The sequence below is a fragment of the Rhinolophus sinicus genome, linkage group LG01 (assembly GCF_036562045.2).
Source record: "Rhinolophus sinicus isolate RSC01 linkage group LG01, ASM3656204v1, whole genome shotgun sequence".
Taxonomy (NCBI): Eukaryota; Metazoa; Chordata; class Mammalia; order Chiroptera; family Rhinolophidae; genus Rhinolophus; species Rhinolophus sinicus.
Genome location: NC_133751.1, coordinates 161603753 through 161623548, shown reverse-complemented (window position 1 = coordinate 161623548; position 19796 = coordinate 161603753). Strand labels below are relative to the sequence as shown.

Here is a 19796-nt window from a genome sequence, read left to right as displayed (position 1 = left end):
ATATAAACACTAAAAACATAAATGGACAAAAAACAAGAGGAAATAAGAGATGACCAAACTCAGGTAAGAAATAGAACAGCAACAACAACAATAGAAACATAAAAAATGAAGCTTAAGTTATAAGGTATCCAAATAAGAACAGAAAATACAAGAAAGATCAAACAATACAGTGAATGTTTAAGTTAAAAAAAAAAAATTATTACAGTAAAAGACACGTTGACATTAACCCCGTATAAATACTCCCCCTTCGCTTCGAACACATTATCCCATGGTGCTTGCCACTTTCTGAAGCAGTTCTGGAAGTCCTCTTTTATGAGTGTCTTTACTTGCATTGTTATGGCTGCCAGGATGATATGAAAAGATTAAATGTTTACCTTTCATGGTCATTTTGACTTTGAAGAAGAGCCAGAAATTGCACAGTACTTGATCTGGTGAATAAGGTGGATAAGGACACACCGTAATGTTTTTATTTGACAGAAATTGCTATACCAGATGCGATGGATGATACAGAGCCTTTTGTGATCACAAAATATGGTGAATGCTGCTGCTGAGTGCCCTCTGACCAAAAGACAAGGATCTTCAATACAGGAAGCAGCGTGTCGAACCTTAGTGACAGTGTGTGCCAAGTTTCAACTTGTTCGATGCAGTCAGTTGCGTGTTAGCTATGGTTGAAAGAAGGTGTGTTTTAAGTGTGCTGTAAATCATCCTCCATCATAACAACGCTCCATGTCACACATCACATCTGGTACAGCAATTTCTGTCAAATAAAAACATTATGGTGTGTTCTCATCCACCTTATTCATGGGATCTGGGCCCATGCGACTTCTGGCTCTTCCCCAAAGTTAAAATCACCATGAAAGGTAAATGTTTTGAATAGATTCAGGACATCAAGGCAGCCATGACAGCGCAACTAAAAACATTCACGAAAGAGGACTTCCAGAACTGCTTCAGAAAGAGGCAAGAATGATGCGATAAGTATGTTCTAAGAGAAGGGGAGTATTTTGAGGGGAATTAATGGCAATTTGTATTTTACTGTAATAATTTCTTTTTAATTTAAACATTCACCATATTGTTTGATCATACCTTATAGATTCAAATGAAAACTTAACAAAGGGCATTGAAGAAAAGCAAGAAAACAACCAAAAAACTGAAAATGAAATTAAAAAAGAAGTTGAGATAAAGGTCAGAGAAAAAAATAGTTGACATGAAAAACAAGCAAAGGAAGTCACACATGTAAAATTGCTGTCCCTGAGGAAGAAAAATCAAAACAATGGTCAAAAAACCAAATATTTAACACAATTAAAAAAAAAAAGAACAATAAAAGAAGACCTGAATATACACATAGAAAGGGTTCACTGGGTACCATAGCAAAATGACCCAGGACAATAAACTCTGAGTTGTAAAGAAGTAAATTTGAACAATAAAGAAAAAAATCCTCAGGGTCACCAAGCAAAAAGAGGAAGCATGCTAAAAAGGCCAGAGAACTGGCATCAGATTTCTTTAAAACAACATATAAAATCAAAACAACAGTGGAGCACCATTTTCAAAAAACCAGGAAGGAAAGTGTGACCCAAGGATATTATAATATATCCACGCAAGCTGTCCTGCAAGTATCAGGCCATAGGAAAACAGTTTAGAACATTCCAGAACTCATGGGATACACAAATGTGCCTCTTCTAAAGAATCTACTAAAGGATGAGATTTATTTAACCAAAAGATGACTAGTAAAACTACACAAAAGAACTGATAGTAAGCATTTCATCTACTATTTCATTCTAGAGCAAAGGCTAAAGGTTGGGTCATAGATTACAAAAAGAACTGTACTTTCAACCATTTTTCAAATAAAAGAGCAAATCATTATAAGTTACTAGTAAATTCCATACATAGGAAAAAATTCAAAGCCTTTCAAATCCTTTGGCTATTTATTGCAATTTTATTATACTGATCATGTTACAGAATCTAAAATGAGAAGCTGCTTGTTGAAAAAAATATGAAAATTCATAACACAAAACAAGACAAAAACATTACAAAACAAGACAAAAACATTAAACCTAATGTGGTTAATCACATGTGAAACTTAGTAGGGAAAACAGGATTTTTAATGATAATGCAGTCAAATTGCCCTCAAATGATTTAACTACAGCAAAACAAAGTATTGTTAAAACTGAAGAGAAAGTTTTATGATTCACATTTAAGGCAGGAGGTTATTATTTAGATAGTTCACATAGCAGATAAAAATACAGTTTACAAAAGAATATTTCACAAAAATTGACTTTCTCAATTATGCTGTCTCCTGACTTATATTAAGATAACTCTATATCACATACAGAAATGGGGGATTAGGAACCATAAATACACTTGTAAAAATCATTAATGCCAAAATAATAAAGTCACAACAATAGTGACAAATTTAACATTTGTTAAGTACTTACTACATGCTTATAAACTTCTTAGCATAATCTCATTGTCCTCACAAAAAGTTTATGAATATGGATACTTTTATTATCTCCATTTTATATCTGAGGACATTGGGCAAAGAGAATTACCTAATTTACACTAAGTCACAGAATTATAAGTGGTGAAAACAGGACTGAAATCCAGATCTGAAAGATTTTACGGTTCATGCTCTTCAGTTTCATGCTCTTAAATCATTATATCATTCTGCTTGTATATTTATAATAAAATCTCGTTTAAATATAGTAATTTACCCTAGAACATATTTTCATACATATTTCTTTGCTTACTTTATTATAATGAGTTTGCCTTTCTTACATTTATTCAATAATTTACTATTGAGGGAAGTAGTGCAGTCTTTTAGATTAAATTCAAACTATTTTAAAAGGCATAAAAAACCATATTATGATATTATGTCTCCAACCACTCTTACCATTCTGCTGCCCACTCCAGCCTACAATTAAATCTTATGTTCCCATTATACTGAAAACTGGCAGCTTCATGAAACAGACATGGCTCTTTCTCACTTCTAAGCCTGCCCACATGCAGTTCTCTCTGCAGGGCAACTCTCCCCCCACCTCATTCCCTCAACTGTGTCAGGAATTATTTTGTCCTTATCAACCTTTAAGAACTACTTGAGGTATGGCCTCTCTCGGGAAGACTTCTTAAGTATGTATGAATGTGACCTTTGTCTGTATTACTCCTGTGTTTGTCTCTATCGTGGAATTGATCATACTGTATTATCATGGTCTGTTATTTCCTGTGTCCTGAGTGTGCCAGCACAGGACTCGGCAACCAGAATTTTTCAAATTCTAATCAATGGGATAAAATGTTTGATGTGTTTACTTGAAAAGATAATTTATATTTATCGGGTTGGCTCCAACTATATATATCATCAGTATAATCGATAATTATCAGTTTTAATTGTTATTCAATTTGATGGCAAAAAGTTGTATTTTCACTTTCAGTTAACTGTTAGATAATGCAATAGTACAGAAAGTTCCAGAATAATATTTATGGAAGAACTATATTATTTAAAGGAATTTAACATATTATTTTTCTCTTTAAAACTGTTCTGGTTTTCCATAGAAGAGTATACTGATCAGAAAAGGAATAAGAGAGTAAAATGGGGCAATTATCTTAACAAAGGTTTGTCACTGGTTATCATGGAAATCAAGATCTAAGCTATCCCACTGGTCAAAACTCAGTGGTGACGACCTCTGGCATGTCACTAAAAGACATAGTTTGCCACTTTCTTTCCTCCTTGATGTTAGTGTTAAAGGTTAAAATTTATGCCCTAACACCCTAGTTAATTATGTAACTACTTTTTTATCCATGCACATAGCTAAATGTTTCAAAAATCTTTTTTTTTTCACTTTGTTCTACCTTCTGAAATTAGTAATGTATTCCTCTGTTAATTGAGAAACACTTGTTAATTTTCTGAATGTAAGGAGTATCCCTCGCTACCATTCTAAGAATTAAAAAAAGAAGCCCATGTTCATTTGAACCATACAATCCACAGTGCCTCCGTAAGTTTGCAAGAGAGAAAGGTGTTTGGGTTTTTTTGTTTTATTTTTCTGATTGGTATAGGAATTAAATATATTGGATAAAATGAAGACCTACACACTAATCTACCCAGCATCAAGTAGCCAAGCGAAGGATACTACTTAAGTAGTAAAAACATAAAAGACAAACATAAGTTTTAAAAGACATGTGAATCAACGGAATTTTAAATTCCACTTTTAAAAAAAATCAAATAGCAGTAACAAAAGATATAATTATAGAAAGACAATAAAACAATACTTTATCAGTCCTTTCTCCCTAATTATTCAGACAAGATTAAAGGATATTATAGTATAAAATGTTAAAGCAAACTGTTATAAACCCAAACAACTACCTTTCCTAATACTACTGATTAAAAACTTTATAAGAAAAATCAAATAAAACCAAAAAGACCAAGCTGTCTCTAAAACTATAAAAAAGCAAAATGTAAGAGGAAGTTTAATAAGATGTTCGCATAATAAAAACTTTATGAAGTACTAAATTAAAGTAATAAAACTTTTTAAAAATCACCATTCTTTAAATATATAAAACATGTCTTTCTTTCAAAGATCATATCACAACATCACAGATTTTCACAAAACTGAGTCACTAACCTGTAGTTTTTCATAATAAATTTGCAGTTATATTTACCTTCAGATCCCATGATGAAGTGATGGATATCAGGGCCTGTTGACATACGAGGTCCTTGACAGCTTTTTTCTATTATACCTCTAGGTGTTACCATTTTTATATGAACCACCTGTTTAATACAATGCATGATGTAAATTCTACACATTTGTCAGTGAATGTTGTGTGTGTATGTACACACATGCATATACATACATACATACATACATACATACATATATATATATATATATATATATACACACACACACTACTTTTTAAATATTGGGTTAAGTGATACATGGTGATGCCCTTCAGAATTCTAATACCTTTTAGTAATTCTTGCACTAAAAATAAATTAATAAACTTTAAAAGAGGGACAAATCAATCTATGACTCCTATTGGTTTAGGTATATTCATCATCTTAAGAACTGAAAAACATTTCTTTAAACCAAATGTAGTCTATCCATGTGGCAAAGAACTAAAGGACGAAAAAAATAAGCAATGGTCATATTTTAATGGGTTCCTTCTTTCACTTATATAACAATAGTTATGAAACACTCTTATTCATATCAAGCACTGCTCTAGATGCTTAGAATTCCAAGAAAAAAATTCTTCTTGCCTTATCCCTTCCTCCAACTTACCTAATCTGTCCACTTCTAGGAAAAAGTGAAAAGAATAAAGTATTAATTATGATCACGTCAAAACTGGGATGAAGAGGGAGACCCAGTGAATGAGCTAAACAGAGGGAGAAGACGTGTGTGATATATGTATGAGATATGTCTCACACAGACGAGAGAGTAAGTATACTGGGGGCGGGAGGTCACTCAGAAATAGCTCCTGAGGTCTGAATCAGAAATGGTGAGGTAAAAATCCAACACACGTTTAGAATGGCTTTTGGACAAATGAATAAAAACAGTCTATGTATTGTTGAAGAAAATGAGAAGACATCAATGAGCAATGTACAAATAAGAAATAGAAATTGCCAATGAGATCATTTTAAAAGTTTACATTCACTAGCAATTAAAGAAATAAAAAATTAAAAGACAAAATATAAATAAAGAGTCCAATAAAATAAAGAGTCTCACAGTGCTAGTGGGAATGTCAACTGGCACAGAATTTCTGTACAGCAATTTGGCTGTAAGGATCCAAAGACTGAAAAATGTATAAACATCTTGATCCAGGATAATGTACACATTTAAAAAGTGTTCATAACATAGATACCTAACGTGTTAAATTACTGGGTGTTAACTATAAAGAACCAAAATTTTCATTAAAGATTTGCTATTTCTAGCAATGGAGATATTGATGAAAATGTTGAAACTTTAGATTTGAAAAGCGAAGCTAACTAGCTCTAAGAGTAATGTTAGGGGCATCACTTTAACAGTCTCATAAATTAAACTTATTTTAAGTTGTTATCAAAATATTGATGATAAGGGAACTAACATTTATGAAGCATATACTACACAACAGGGACTCTACTAGCTTTCATTTTATGTTCTTTACTTCTTATAATAATTCTACACAGTGGTTATCATTATTCTATTTTACATAGGAGGAAATTAAAGTTTAGAAAGGTGAACCAATTAGCACAAGGTCACACAACGAATCACTGGAAAAGCTCCAAATGGAACAAATGATACCTAAATCCTTACTAGGATGCCCATAGATACACTATTCTCACAATTACTCCTAGAACATTGGCACCAGATCAGCTAAAACAAAATGGTGTGCACATAAAACTAAATTAGAGGTCATACTGCCACTTACTACAACCTTTTCATTCGGGACCCTTAATTCCATATAGAAAAAAATGTTTTCCCCAGAAACGTAAAATCTCCTAAGGCAAAAGATGTAGCAATGACAAGATCACCTAAACAAACTTGACTAAAATCTTGTTGGAGTTGAAGACCGAGGCTCCATGAGGCTTACAAAAAACTATTTATACATTTTGTAAGTCAGGTACTATGAAACAGCTACAAAGCTTAAAGGTCAGTCACTTAAAAAGGAGCACCCTTAAGCAGTGACCACGGTTGTGTCTTTCAACTGCTTCCACTATACATAGTCCATGTTACTACAATCAAAAGGGGTATACTTCTGGGGGGACTCGATCCAACTCAATCGTTAAAGGCTTTGATCACTGTATGATAATCTCTATATGCTAATCAAATATTTTACAATAACTAGAAAACATTTACCAGGTCTTCAATATTGCCGTAGATATTCTTCTTCATGCCTGATGCCCGAGTAGAGACCCATCCTCCCACAGTGCTGAATTCCAGGGAATCTGGTTCATGACCTGTACAATAACCACTTTCTTTAAGCTGAAAAACAAAAACGTAATGTTTTACTAGTGAAAATGGTCCCATTTCACACAGCACTCAACACATTAATTCTTCCTACTTTAAAATTCCCATATGTCACTGGAATTTGGACCCATTAAAACCTATATAGAAAAAGAAATAATTTTATCATACTTGTCCAAAAATTTTTTCAAGTTTTTGCCTAGAGGAAAACTTTACAAAACTGAAAACCGTGGTCTAAAAGACAGCTGAATTTTCCACAGGTTCACTAGACAATTGTACTCCTTATATCCTTTTATTTTTAAAGTCAACTACCCTCCCTACTTTTTTTTTTCCCCACAAAGAGTCCATTTAAATACTTACGGAGATCAGAATATGCTTAAATAACTGCCAACTTCACCAAAACACTTTCAATAAATAAAGCCCTTAATCTCTTGTTCTCCCTACCCTAATATAATATGCAGCAGGCCTGCAGAAAATCCAAGCAAATTGCCTGTACTTAATTCTCTCAAGGAGTCATGTGTTTTAATGTGCAGCCATCTGGCTAGGCTTCCTGCACGTAATACTGCCGTGTACTTGTGATGCAGCTCATGCATTCCTGTACATTAAACAGTCACTTGTTTCTCATTTTTCTATATTAGCTAGGCTGTGCCATCTGCACAGCACCTGAGGTTGAATGCTGCCCTTTACTGCAACACCACCAAAGCCATTCCACTGAAATCATTTTAAAGGCTCAGTCATCGCATGTCAAACACTACAGATACCACCATCTGCATACCCACTGTCTACTGCACTCAAGCCCATCAATCTGTGTTGACCATTTGATAGTCAATCATTAGGCAACTGCTTCTATTTTTCAAGTAAGCCACGCAGAGATGTAGAATATGTCAGCTAGGTTTGTATTCATGTATTTAAGTATGGTATGAAAGTTGTAATCCAAAAATTGAGAGCCCATTAGGTTAAATATAATTTGTTAGCTTTTGCACACAAGCAATGCAAATTATTTACCTTTCTAGCTTTGTTGTTAGGAAAACAAGGTTTAAAAATATGTCAGTTGTTACATAAAAGGACTTTTTGCACTAAATATTCAATACAATTATTTAATTTTAAGAGGTTAATAACTACCCATAAGTAAGTAGGTTAAATACATGACTGAACAGGTTAAAATAAAGATTATCACTGTTATATTACATTTTTTCCCTAACTCCCGAACAATCTATATTTATATTATTTACTCTCAAAAGACTACTGTCACTAAAATCTTCTAAAATTAGGTAGGAGAAGACAAAGAAAAGACATTCATGGAGAACTTAGGTGAGCTAGGCACTGACCAGGGAGTTTCCACATATTCTCATGAAAAAATCTCCACATTATCTATACAGAAGCAAATCATTAAACATACATTTAAACTATTTCTGTAAGTGCATCCAGAGTGCTGAGAAGTACATACAAGAGAGGAAACTACCCAGAACTAGAGGAAAAAAATAAAAGGATCAGACAACAGACTGGGAGAAAATATTTGCAAAAGATGCATCTGATGAAGGACTGTTACCCAAAATATACAAAGAACTCTTAAAGCCAACAATAAGAAAACAAACAACCCAACTAAAAAATTGGCCAAAGACCTTAATAGACACCTCACCAAAGATAGCAAAGAATATAAAAAGCTGCTCCACATATGTTATCAGGGAAATGTAAATTAAAACAACAGTGAGATTCCACCACACAACTATATGAATAGCCAAACTCCAAACACTGGCAAGGATAGAGAGCAATAGCAACTCTCCTACAATGCTGGTGGGAACGCAAAGGGGTACAGCCACTGTGGAAAGACAGTTTGGCAGTTTCTTACAGTACTAAACATCTCTTAACATACAATCCAGCAGTTGGGCACCTTGGTATTTACTCAAAGGAGTTGAAAACTTACGTTCACATAAAAAAATGTGCATAGATGTTTACAGCAGCTTTATTCCTATATTGCCACAACGTGGAAGCAACTAAGATGTCTTTTAGTGGGTGAGTGGATAAATGAACTGTGGTACATCCAAACAATGGAATATTATTCAACGCTAAAAAGAAAGGCGCTATCAAGCCATGAAAAGACATGGAGACCCCTTAAATGCATATTACTAAATGAAAGAGGCCAACCTGAAATGGCTACATCTGTGATTCTAACTATACAACATTCTAAAAAAAAGGCCAAACTATGGAGATAATAAAAGATCAGTAGTTGCCAGGGGTAGGGGAGGAGAGAGATGAATAGGCAGAGCACAAAAGAATGTTAGGGTAGTGAAAATACTCTGTATGATATTATAATGATAGATGCATGTCATTATACATTTATCCAAAACCAAATAATGTACAACACCATGAGTTAACTCTAAGATAAACTATGGACTTTGAGTAATTATGTGTCTGTGTAGGTTCATTCTTGGCAAACTATCTACCATTCTGGTGAGTGATATTGTTAATGGGGGAAGCTACGCATGTGTGGGGCACATGGAAAATCTTTGAACCTCCCTCTCCCTTTTTGTTGTAAACGTAAAACTGCTCCTGAAAAAAGAAGAGGTATTTAAAAAAAACAAAAGGATGAAATAAAGACATTTTCAGACAAACAAGAAAGAATTCATCAACAGTAAAGATATGTTAAAAGAAGTCCTTCAAGCAATAGGTGAATAACATTGGATGGAATTGAGGGTACCGGAAAGGGTAACCAAATGGGTAAACATAGAAAACAAAAAAGCAAGATGCCAGATTTAAATAGAACCATATCAATAAACAATATTAAGAGTAAATGATGTAAACACCCCAATTAAAAAGTGAAGACTGTCAGGTTAGATAAAAAGGAAAGACCCAATTTTATGCTGTTCACAAAAAAAAACATTTTAAGTATAAAAACACAAATTAGTTAAAAGAATGAAAAAAAGGAAAAAGATATACCATGCTAACAACAGTCAAAAAAAATGGAATGGCTGTTTTAGTATCAGATGAAATAGAGTTCATGGCAAAGAATATTATCAGAAAGAAAAAAGGTCATTTCATAGTGATAAAATGGTTCATTAATCAAGAAGACAAAACAATTCTAAGCATTTATTCCCCTAATAATAGAGCTTTAAAATATATGAAGTAAAAACTCATAGAACTGCAAGAAAAAAATAGATCTACAATGATAGGTGGATGTTTTAATACCCCCTCTCAATAATTGATAGTACAGGTAGACAGAAAATAAGAAAAAATATCAAAGGCCTGAAGAGCAATATGAATCAATTTGACCTAATAGACATTTACAGAAGAAGACACACTCTTTTCAACTCGTACATGGAACATTACAAGATAGACCACATTGGGGGCCATAAAACAAGTATCAATTAATTTGAAAGAATTCAAGTCATATAAAGTATGTTTTCTGAACACAACGGAATTAATACAGAAATCAGTAACAGAATGATGTCTGGAAAAATCCCCCAATCATTGGAAACTATATTAATTATTTGTAAGTACCAATGGGTCAAACAGAAAAATCAAAAGGGAAGTAGAAAATATTTTGAAATGAATGAAAATGGACATATCAAAACTTGTAGGATACCACAAAAGCAGTAGTTAGGAGAAATTTATGGTACTGAAAACCTATATTAGAAAAGAAAAATGACAAATTACCCCATTCCCCACTTTAAGACACAAGAAGCATTTAACAAAATCCAACATCCATTCCTAATAAAAACTCTGTAACACTAAGATAGAAGGAACTTCTCAACTTAATAAAGGACATCTGTTTTTAGAAACTTAGTGTTAGCCACGTAATTAATGGTAAAGGACTGACTGCATCTCTCCTAAATCAGGAACAAGACAATGATGTTCACTTTCACTTCTTTTCAACATTGTATTAGAAGTACTACCCAGTGCAATCAGGCAGGTAAGAAATGAAGGCATACAGAAAGGAAAGGAAGGTATAAAGTTGTCTTTATTCACAAAGAATGTGATCATATATGTAGAAAATCTAATGAGAGCTACAAGAAAATTTTTAGAACTTGTTAGTGAATTTAGCAAAGTTGCTAGATATAAGATCTTCTATACAAAAATCAATTGTATTTCTATACTAATAAAGTACACTCAGAAATTGAAAACTTTTTAAAGTACCATTTACTGTCGTACCAAATATATATATAATACTTAGAGACAAATCTGATTTAAAAAATATGAAAGATCTATATACTGAAAACCAAAAGACACTGCAGAGAGAAATTATATGCCTTAAACAAACAAACAAACAAACAAAAACTAGCGATATTCCATGTTCATGAGTCAGAAGAATCAACATTGTTAAGATGTCAGTTCTCCCCAAACTGATGTATAGAATCGATGCTTTTCCAATCAAAATCCCAACAGGATTTTTCTTTTTCAGATATTGACAGCTGATTATAAACTGCATATTGAAATACAAAGTACTTAAAATTGCCAAAACAACTTTGGAAAAGATTTATGATAAAGCTACAATAATCCAAATAGTATGGTACTGGCATAAAGACAGACAATAGATCAAGAACAACATAGGGTCCAGAACCAGATGCAAACGCATATGGACAACAGAAATTTTTTTATGATGGTGCAAAGTCAATTCAGTGAAGAAAAGACAGACTTCTCACTAAACAGTGCTGGAATAACTGGATAGTCATATGCACACACACACACAAAGAACTTTAATTCATCTGTCGCACCATACGCAAACATTAACCCAAAAATCTCCAAAACTCATCATATAGAAAGACCCTAACTGCCTATCAACGATGAATAAAAAAGATGTAATTACACACACACACACACACACACACACACACAGGAATATTATTGAGTCATGAGAAAGGAGGATATCCTGCCATATGTGACAACATGAATGGACCATGAGCATGTTACGCTAAGTGAGACAAAACAGATCAAGACAAGTACTGTAAGATATCAATTGTATGTGGAATCTAAAAAAGTCAAACTTGTAAAAAATAGAGTAAAATGGTAGTTACCAGGGGATGGGACGTAGAGGGATAAGACCAACGTTGCTTAAGGTTACAACGTTGCTTAAGGTTACAAACTTACAATAAGTAGTAAACAATCCATAGGGATCTAACGCACAACAGAGCGAATATAGACAATAATGCTGCACTACAATCACAAACTTGCTAAAAGACCAAAACTTAATTATCCCAACCACTAAAAAGAAGGGACAATTATGGAATTGGATAGAGGTGCCAAATATTGTTACAATGACAATCATATTACAATATATAAATGTACCAAATTAACACATTGTACAACTCAAATTTACAACATATGTCAAATATATTCAATTAAAAAAACTCATCAGAGACTTGAACGTGAACTAAAAACTATAAAACTCAAATGAGAGAAAATCTTTTTCGTAACCCTAGGTTAATCAAAGGTTTCTATTAGGTTGTTGCAAAAGTAATTGCGGTTTTTACAATTATTTTTAAATTTTTTAAACTGCAATTACTTTTGTACCAACCTAATATTAGATATGACAGCAGAAGAACGATACGTAAATTAATACATTGGACTTCATCAAAATTACAAACATTTACCCTTCAAAAGACTCTTAAGAAGATGAAAAGACAAGGCACAGACTGGGAAAAACATTTGCAAAGCATGTATCTGAAAAACGACTTATACCCATAACACACTTTTTAAAAAACTCTCAAAACTTAATAGTAAGAAAACAACCCAATTTACAAGTTGGGCAAATAACACGAACAGACACTTCTCCAAAGAAGATATATGGATGGCAAACATAACAGCACTTGAAAAGATGTTCAACATCAGAAGTCATTAGAGAAATGCAAATGAAAATCACAATGAGATACCATAACACATCTACTAGAATGACAAGTAATGGTGAGGTTTTAGAGAAACTTGAACTCTTATACTCTGCTAGTGGGAATGTAATATGATGCAATCAGTCTGGGAAAACGTTTGGTAGTTTTTCAAATATGTAAACATATACCTACCACTTGATTTAGCCACTTCATTTCTAGATATTTACCAAGAGAAATGACAGTGTTGTCCATCCAAGGACCTGCACATGAATGTTCACAGTAGCTTTATTGTAACAGCCAAAAACTGGAAGGAATCCAAGTGTTCAACAGTAAGTGAATGGATAAACAAACAGTGGTGTATCTATACACTGGAATACCACTGAGCAACAAAAAGAAATGGACTGTTGATACATGCAACAAGATGAGTGAATCTCAAAATAACTATGCCTAGTAAAAGTAGCCATACCCTCAGCCCCCACCAAAAATCCGTGCATAATTAGATTTTAATAAAATTGTAGGACATTTAAACAAATCTGCAGCGACAGAAAGCAGATCATTGACTACCAGGGACAGGACAAGGGAAGGCTGGAGAGAATTCTAAAGAGACAAGAGGAAACTTCTGGCGTTGGTGCATGTGTTCATTATTTTGATTGTGGTGATGGTTTCATGGTTGTAATCATGTATCAAAATTTAGCAAGTTGTACATTTTAAATGAGTGCAATATATTGGATGACAACAATACCTCAATGAAACTATTATAAAACAAAACAAAAACAAATGACTCCAAGGATTTTAGCCCAAGCAGCCCAAGAACTGAATTTCCAACAACTGAGATGAAAAGGCTATAGAATAAGCAAACTGTGGAGGAAACTGGAAATTCAATTTTCAAAACGTTGAGTTCACTTAGACATTTTGTCCAAAATGTGTATTAGATATGCAAATGCAGGTATCAACTAGGCAACAGGATATACAAGCCTAGAGTTCAGAAAAGGAGTCTGAGATGATGATATAAATTTGGGAGTCTGTGGCATGCAGAAGGACTCCTTAAAGTTAGCTGTGCTTCAAACTCTTCCAAAAAATTGAAGAAGAAACAGTACTCCCCAACTCATTTTATGAGGCCAACATTACCCTGATACCAAAACCTGGTAAGGACAGCACAAAAAAAGAAAACTACAGACCAATATCTCTGATGAATACCGATGCAAAAATCCTAAATAAAATTCTAGCAAATCGAATACAACAATGCATTAAAAAGATTATTCATCACGACCAAGTGGGGTTCATCCCCGGGGCACAAGGATGGTTCAACATATGCAAATCCATCAATGTGATACATCATATAAACAAAATAAAGGACAAAAATCATATGATTATATCAATTGATGCAGAAAAAGCATTTGACAAGATACAACATCCATTTATGATTAAAACACTTAATAAAATAGGTATAGAAGGAAAATACCTTAACATAATAAAGGCCATATATGACAAGCCCTCTGCTAATCTCATAATTAATGGAGAAAAACTGAAGCCCTTTGCTCTACGTTCAGGAACACGACAGGGATGTCCCCTATCACCTCTGCTTTTCAACATCGTGTTGGAAGTCCTTGCCAGAGCAATCAGGCAAGAGAAAGAAATAAAAGGCATCCAAATTGGGAATGAAGAAGTTAAATTATCACTCTTTGCAGATGACATGATGCTATATATAGAAAACCCTAAAGACTCCACCAAAAAGCTATTAGAAACAATCAACGAATACAGTAAAGTTGCTGGCTACAAAATCAACGCACAAAAGTCCATTGCCTTCCTATATACTAACAATGAAATCTCAAAAAAGAAATACAAAAAACAATTCCTTTTGCAATTGCAGCAAAAAGAATAAAATACCTAGGAATAAACTTAACCAAGGATGTGAAAGACCTATATGCTGAAAACTATAAGACTTTTCTGAAAGAAATTGAAGAAGACACAAAGAAATGGAAAGACATTCCGTGCTCATGGATTGGAAGAATCAACATAGTTAAAATGGCCATATTACCCAAAGCAATATACAGATTCAATGCAATCCCCATCAAAATCCCAATGGCATATTTTAAAGAAATAGAACAAAAGATCATCAGATTTGTTTGGAACCACAAAAGACCCCGAATAGCCAAAGCAATCTTAAGAAAAAGAACAATAATGGAGGTATCACACTTCCTGACTTTGGCTTGTACTACAGGGCTACAATAATCAAAACAGCATGGTATTGGCAGAAAAACAGACACATAGACCAATGGAATAGAATTGAGAACCCAGAAATAAAACCACATAAATATGGACAGATAATTTTTGACAAAGAAGCTAAAACATACAATGGAGCAAAGACAGCCTCTTCAATAAATGGTGCTGGGAGAATTGGATAGCCACGTGCAAAAGAATGAAACTGGACTGCTATTTGTCACCATGTACCAAAGTTAATTCAAAATGGATCAAAGACTTAAGCATAAGACCTGACACAATAAACTGCATAGAAGAAAACATAGGTACTAAACTTATGGACCTTGGGTTCAAAGAGCATTTTATGAATTTGACTCAAAGGCAATGGAAGTAAAAGCTAAAATAAACGAATGGGACTATATGAAACTTAAAAGCTTCTGCACAGCAAAAGAAACCATTGACAAAATAAAGAGGCCACCAACTGAATGGGAGAAGATTTTTGCAAACAGTGCCTCCGATAAGGGCTAGTATCCAGAATATACAAGGAACTCATGCAACTCAACAACAAAAAACAAACAACCCAATTGAAAAATGGGCAGAGGACTTGAAGAGACATTTCTCCAAAGAGGACATACAAATGGCAAATAGACATATGAAAAATGCTCAACATCACTAATCATCAGAGAAATGCAAATCAAAACCAGAATGAGATATCACCTCACCCCAGTCAGAATGGCTATCATCAACAAGACAAATAGTAACAAATGTTGGAGAGGCTGTGGAGAAAAAGGAACCCTCATACACTGTTGGTGGGAATGCAGACTGGTGCAGCCGTTATGGAAGGCAGTGCGGAGGTTCCTCAAACAATTACGAATAGAATTGCCATATGACCCAGCAATCCCTCTCCTGGGTATCTACCCAAAAATCTGAAAACATTTAGAGATAAAGACACGTGTGCTCCAATGTTCATTGCAGCTTTGTTTACGGTGGCCAAGACATGGAAACAACCAAAATGTCCTTCGATAGATGAATGGATGAAGAAGTTGTGGTATATATACACAATGGAATACTATTCCGCAGTAAGAAAAGATGATATAGGAACATTTGTGACAACATGGATGGATCTTGAGAGTGTAATGCTGAGCGAAATAAGTCAGACAGAAAAAGCAGAGAACCATGTGATTTCACTGATATGTGGTATATAAACCAAAAGCAACAAAAGAACAAGACAAACAAATGAGAAACAGAAACTCATAGACACAGACAATGGTTTGGTGGTTGCCAGAGGGTAAGGGGGGTGGGGGGTGGGAGATGAGGGTAAGGGGGATCGAATATATGGTGATGGAAGGAGAACTGACTCTGGGTGGTAAACACACAATGGGATTTATAGATGATGTAATACAGAATTGTACACCTGAAATCTATGTAATTTTACTAACAATTGTCACCTCAATAAATTAAAAAAAAAAAAAAAAGTTAGCTGTGCTTGAATGAAGCAGATAGTGCTTAATAAAAATTAGTGGAATGATATAGGTTCTAAGTACTTTATGTTACATTAGCTTATTTCATCCTAACAAAAAGCCTTATGAAGTAGGAATTATCTCCATTTTATAGATCAAGAAGTTAAGGCATAGGGAAATGAGCCCCTAGGTGGGAAAAAACAAGTGTCACACATCCCCAGACTATTAACTAATAAAACAAAGTAGTCAAAGATTTAATAAGACTAGAAACAAATCCCCACAATCCATTAATTGACAGATTAGTAACCCCCTTCATATATATCACAATCAATGTAATCAACAAGTTTAAAAAGATTAAAATCAGTGCTACCCAAGTACTATATTTGTGTCATTTTAAAACTTCTAGCAGGAAAAAAGAGGGACATTTTAAGTTGGGTACCTCAGCCGATGTAGAAACTGAAGGACACAGAAGTTTAATGAGGAAGAACTTGAACTGGGATCAAACAGATGTAGAAACTATATTATAGCCTACTAGAGGCAAAAAAGAAAGTTCTGTATTGACATTTAGAGAAATGAACTAGTACGTAAAATATCAAGTTCCTACTCTAGGCAAATGTCATTTAAATTTCAAGGAAATACGTTCCTTGAATTTTAATTCTAACCTTTTTTAAAAAAAAGAAAACTCGGAAAGGTTAAAATACTACATCAAACGCTATAATAAAGGATATAAAATTGGAGACACGAAAGGCCATCTTTTGTTTCAAAAAACTGCTATGTTGGTAATGCCTCATTCAGGCATATTGGAAGACTAATACAGGACTTTATACAGGTTTTTCCCCCCATCAATACTATTATTCTGCCCACTGAAATTCATTACAAACTATAATAATTAACAAATCTAATTACCTTGACTTATATAAAATCTTGACTTATTGAAGATCTTTAACACTGCCTCAACAAATATGTTCAATTTTATTCCAGTTCTCTGTATCTTACTGCATTAAATAAAAAATAAAGACAATAAACGGTTTAATAACTTTTTTCAAAGCCTTTCATCTAGAATTATTCACTGGCATACGAACTTCATTCAACTCTTTACCAAGAAAGAAGTAAAAAAATAAAAATAAGATCAATAAGCATGTCACATATCCCTTAGTGTCCTGTTAAAAAGAGGGAAGGGTCTCTGTAACCCAAGTTGAACAAAGTAGTAAGTACATCAACAAACGTGACATTCTTATTTTTGTTTAGAAAAGCTGAGTTACAGTAATCTTAATCATGTTTGAGGAGGTTGAAGGAACCAATACTTTTAATAATTACCTGCTTAGAATCCAGAATTTAGTTTTCCAAAAATTCATATGAGTTCCAAATAGAGTGTATAAGGACTCCAAGAGTTTCCCTAACATATGAGATGACCAGTTTTCAATGAAATTAAACATTGAAAAGTTCAATAAATAGCAAATGTCAATATCTACCCACTTGATACAATTTATCATCAACTTCTGAGAATTCTATGTCCAATTTGTTCCATTTTGCTCCATTCTTACTACTTTATTTCAGGTCACTGTCAGCAATTGCCTGAATCATTGCAGCACCCTCTTAACCTACACCTAACGTGCCCCATCCTTCCTCCACACAGTAGCCAGAACTAGCTAACTACAAAGCTAAAGTTCAAACTTCTACAACGGACTTTATCAGGTCCTTTATGATCTGATCTCTTCATGTTTTCCTGTCTTCATCCTTTCCCACTACTATAGGTACAACCTCCCAACATACAAACACCAAGAATGTGTGTTCTCCCATGTACACACACTAGACCTCACCCACATTCAGCTCTCTGTAGGCCCCCCAAAGCAAGGTGCTTTTAAAGCCTCTGCATGTACTATTTTCTAACTGGATTGTTCTCCCCCCCTTCCCCCCCATCTCCTTTTTTGCTAACTCTCACTCATCCTGAAGTCTCATTTTAAATGCTGCGTTCTTTGTGATACCGTCTTTGTCCAACTCCTTTCCTCCTAACCCCTTTTGATGAGTCACAACACCCCACATTTAGTCTCCACCTAGCAATTCTCACTCTGAATCATAATTGTCTATTCACCTAACTTTCTGTTGTAATAGAATGTAAGCTATCCAAGGGTAGGGGACGGTGTCTCATTCATTACTGTGTCCTCAGCATCTAGCTCAATGCCTGACCCACAACAGAAACTGAACAAACTAGCTCAGTGAATATATTGTGAAAGGTATTTCATTCACAGAGCGAACACACAGCAGTTGTGAAAATCTTAAAGAATTAACATACCTGTCTTTCCAACTCTTGTCCTGTTATGCCAGCCTCTACATGAGCTGTCAGATTGTTCTCATCAACCCAGAGGATTCGATTCTGTTGCAAAGGAAGGAAAAGTTTCATCTCCATGAACTGTTAACATTTTGTCAAGAAATACAACTTCCTAACTCAAAGCAACAAGTCACGAGAGTAAGCAAGTAGGGTTAGTTACCAAGGCCAGAAAGCTGCACTTGTCCCTGACTATACAACATGACAGACATAGTAACAAAGGCAGTACATTACATGGGAGTTGGTTTAAAACATAGATTCTATCTGTATTCAGATATTAATTCAAATTAAACTCTACCTCTTACCTTAGGCAAATTATTTAACTGTCTACACTTAGTGTTTCCACATTTGTGAAGTGTGGATAGTAATACCTACTCACAGGGTTGCTATAAATATTAAATGAAACACTACACATAAAAAGATCAGCATACCCAGTTTTCGGCATTCTGTAAATACTATCTGCACTACTGTTAATAGTTAGCTATCATATCTAATTTAAGAATATCAGAAGATGGACACGATGAGATTAGAAAAAGACACCTACAAAGACATTTGAATATACTAAATGGCATCTCTGCCTTACTTTTAATCCAAAATGGGACCAGAAAACCCAGGTAGAAAATAAAGCACAATCCTGCCTCCTGCAGAAAAGAAACTGAATATCATCTGGCTCAACTTAACAAATGTGTAACTGTCAAAAAAAATGTTTTTAGCATTCTTATTTGACCTAATATTTATATATATAGAATCTTGATGAATTGCTTTCTACTATTAAGAGATTTCTTTCCCCTACTATTTACCAGTCAGATAACATATAGAATCTTCTTCTAGATCCCAGAGATTTCTTTGCACTTTGATATGTCCAATTTCATTGCAATAAGTAATGCAGATAAGTCTCATTAATAATACAAAGGAAAGAATGCAGTAGATAAGAAAATAACAGCCTGCCTATAGTCCAGATCTGAACACATACAAATAACTTCACTGCTTAATTCACAGGATTATGATAAACATCAAATAAGATGTAGTATGCAAATGTACTTCTTGCTTTACATTATATAAA

At 34.0% G+C, this 19796-nt stretch overlaps 1 protein-coding gene across 1 annotated transcript in view; it reads right to left on the bottom strand.

Moving 5' to 3' along the window:
* Positions 1-19796, bottom strand: part of AGPS (alkylglycerone phosphate synthase) — a 122801-nt gene that overhangs the window by 60877 nt on the left and 42128 nt on the right. Inside the window, exons 8-10 of the mRNA XM_019739330.2 lie at positions 18701-18781; positions 6822-6947; positions 4648-4756 (exon numbers count right to left, since the gene is read on the bottom strand). Coding sequence (XP_019594889.2) covers positions 4648-4756; positions 6822-6947; positions 18701-18781 — 316 coding nt within the window. The remainder of the gene's footprint in view (positions 1-4647; positions 4757-6821; positions 6948-18700; positions 18782-19796) is intronic.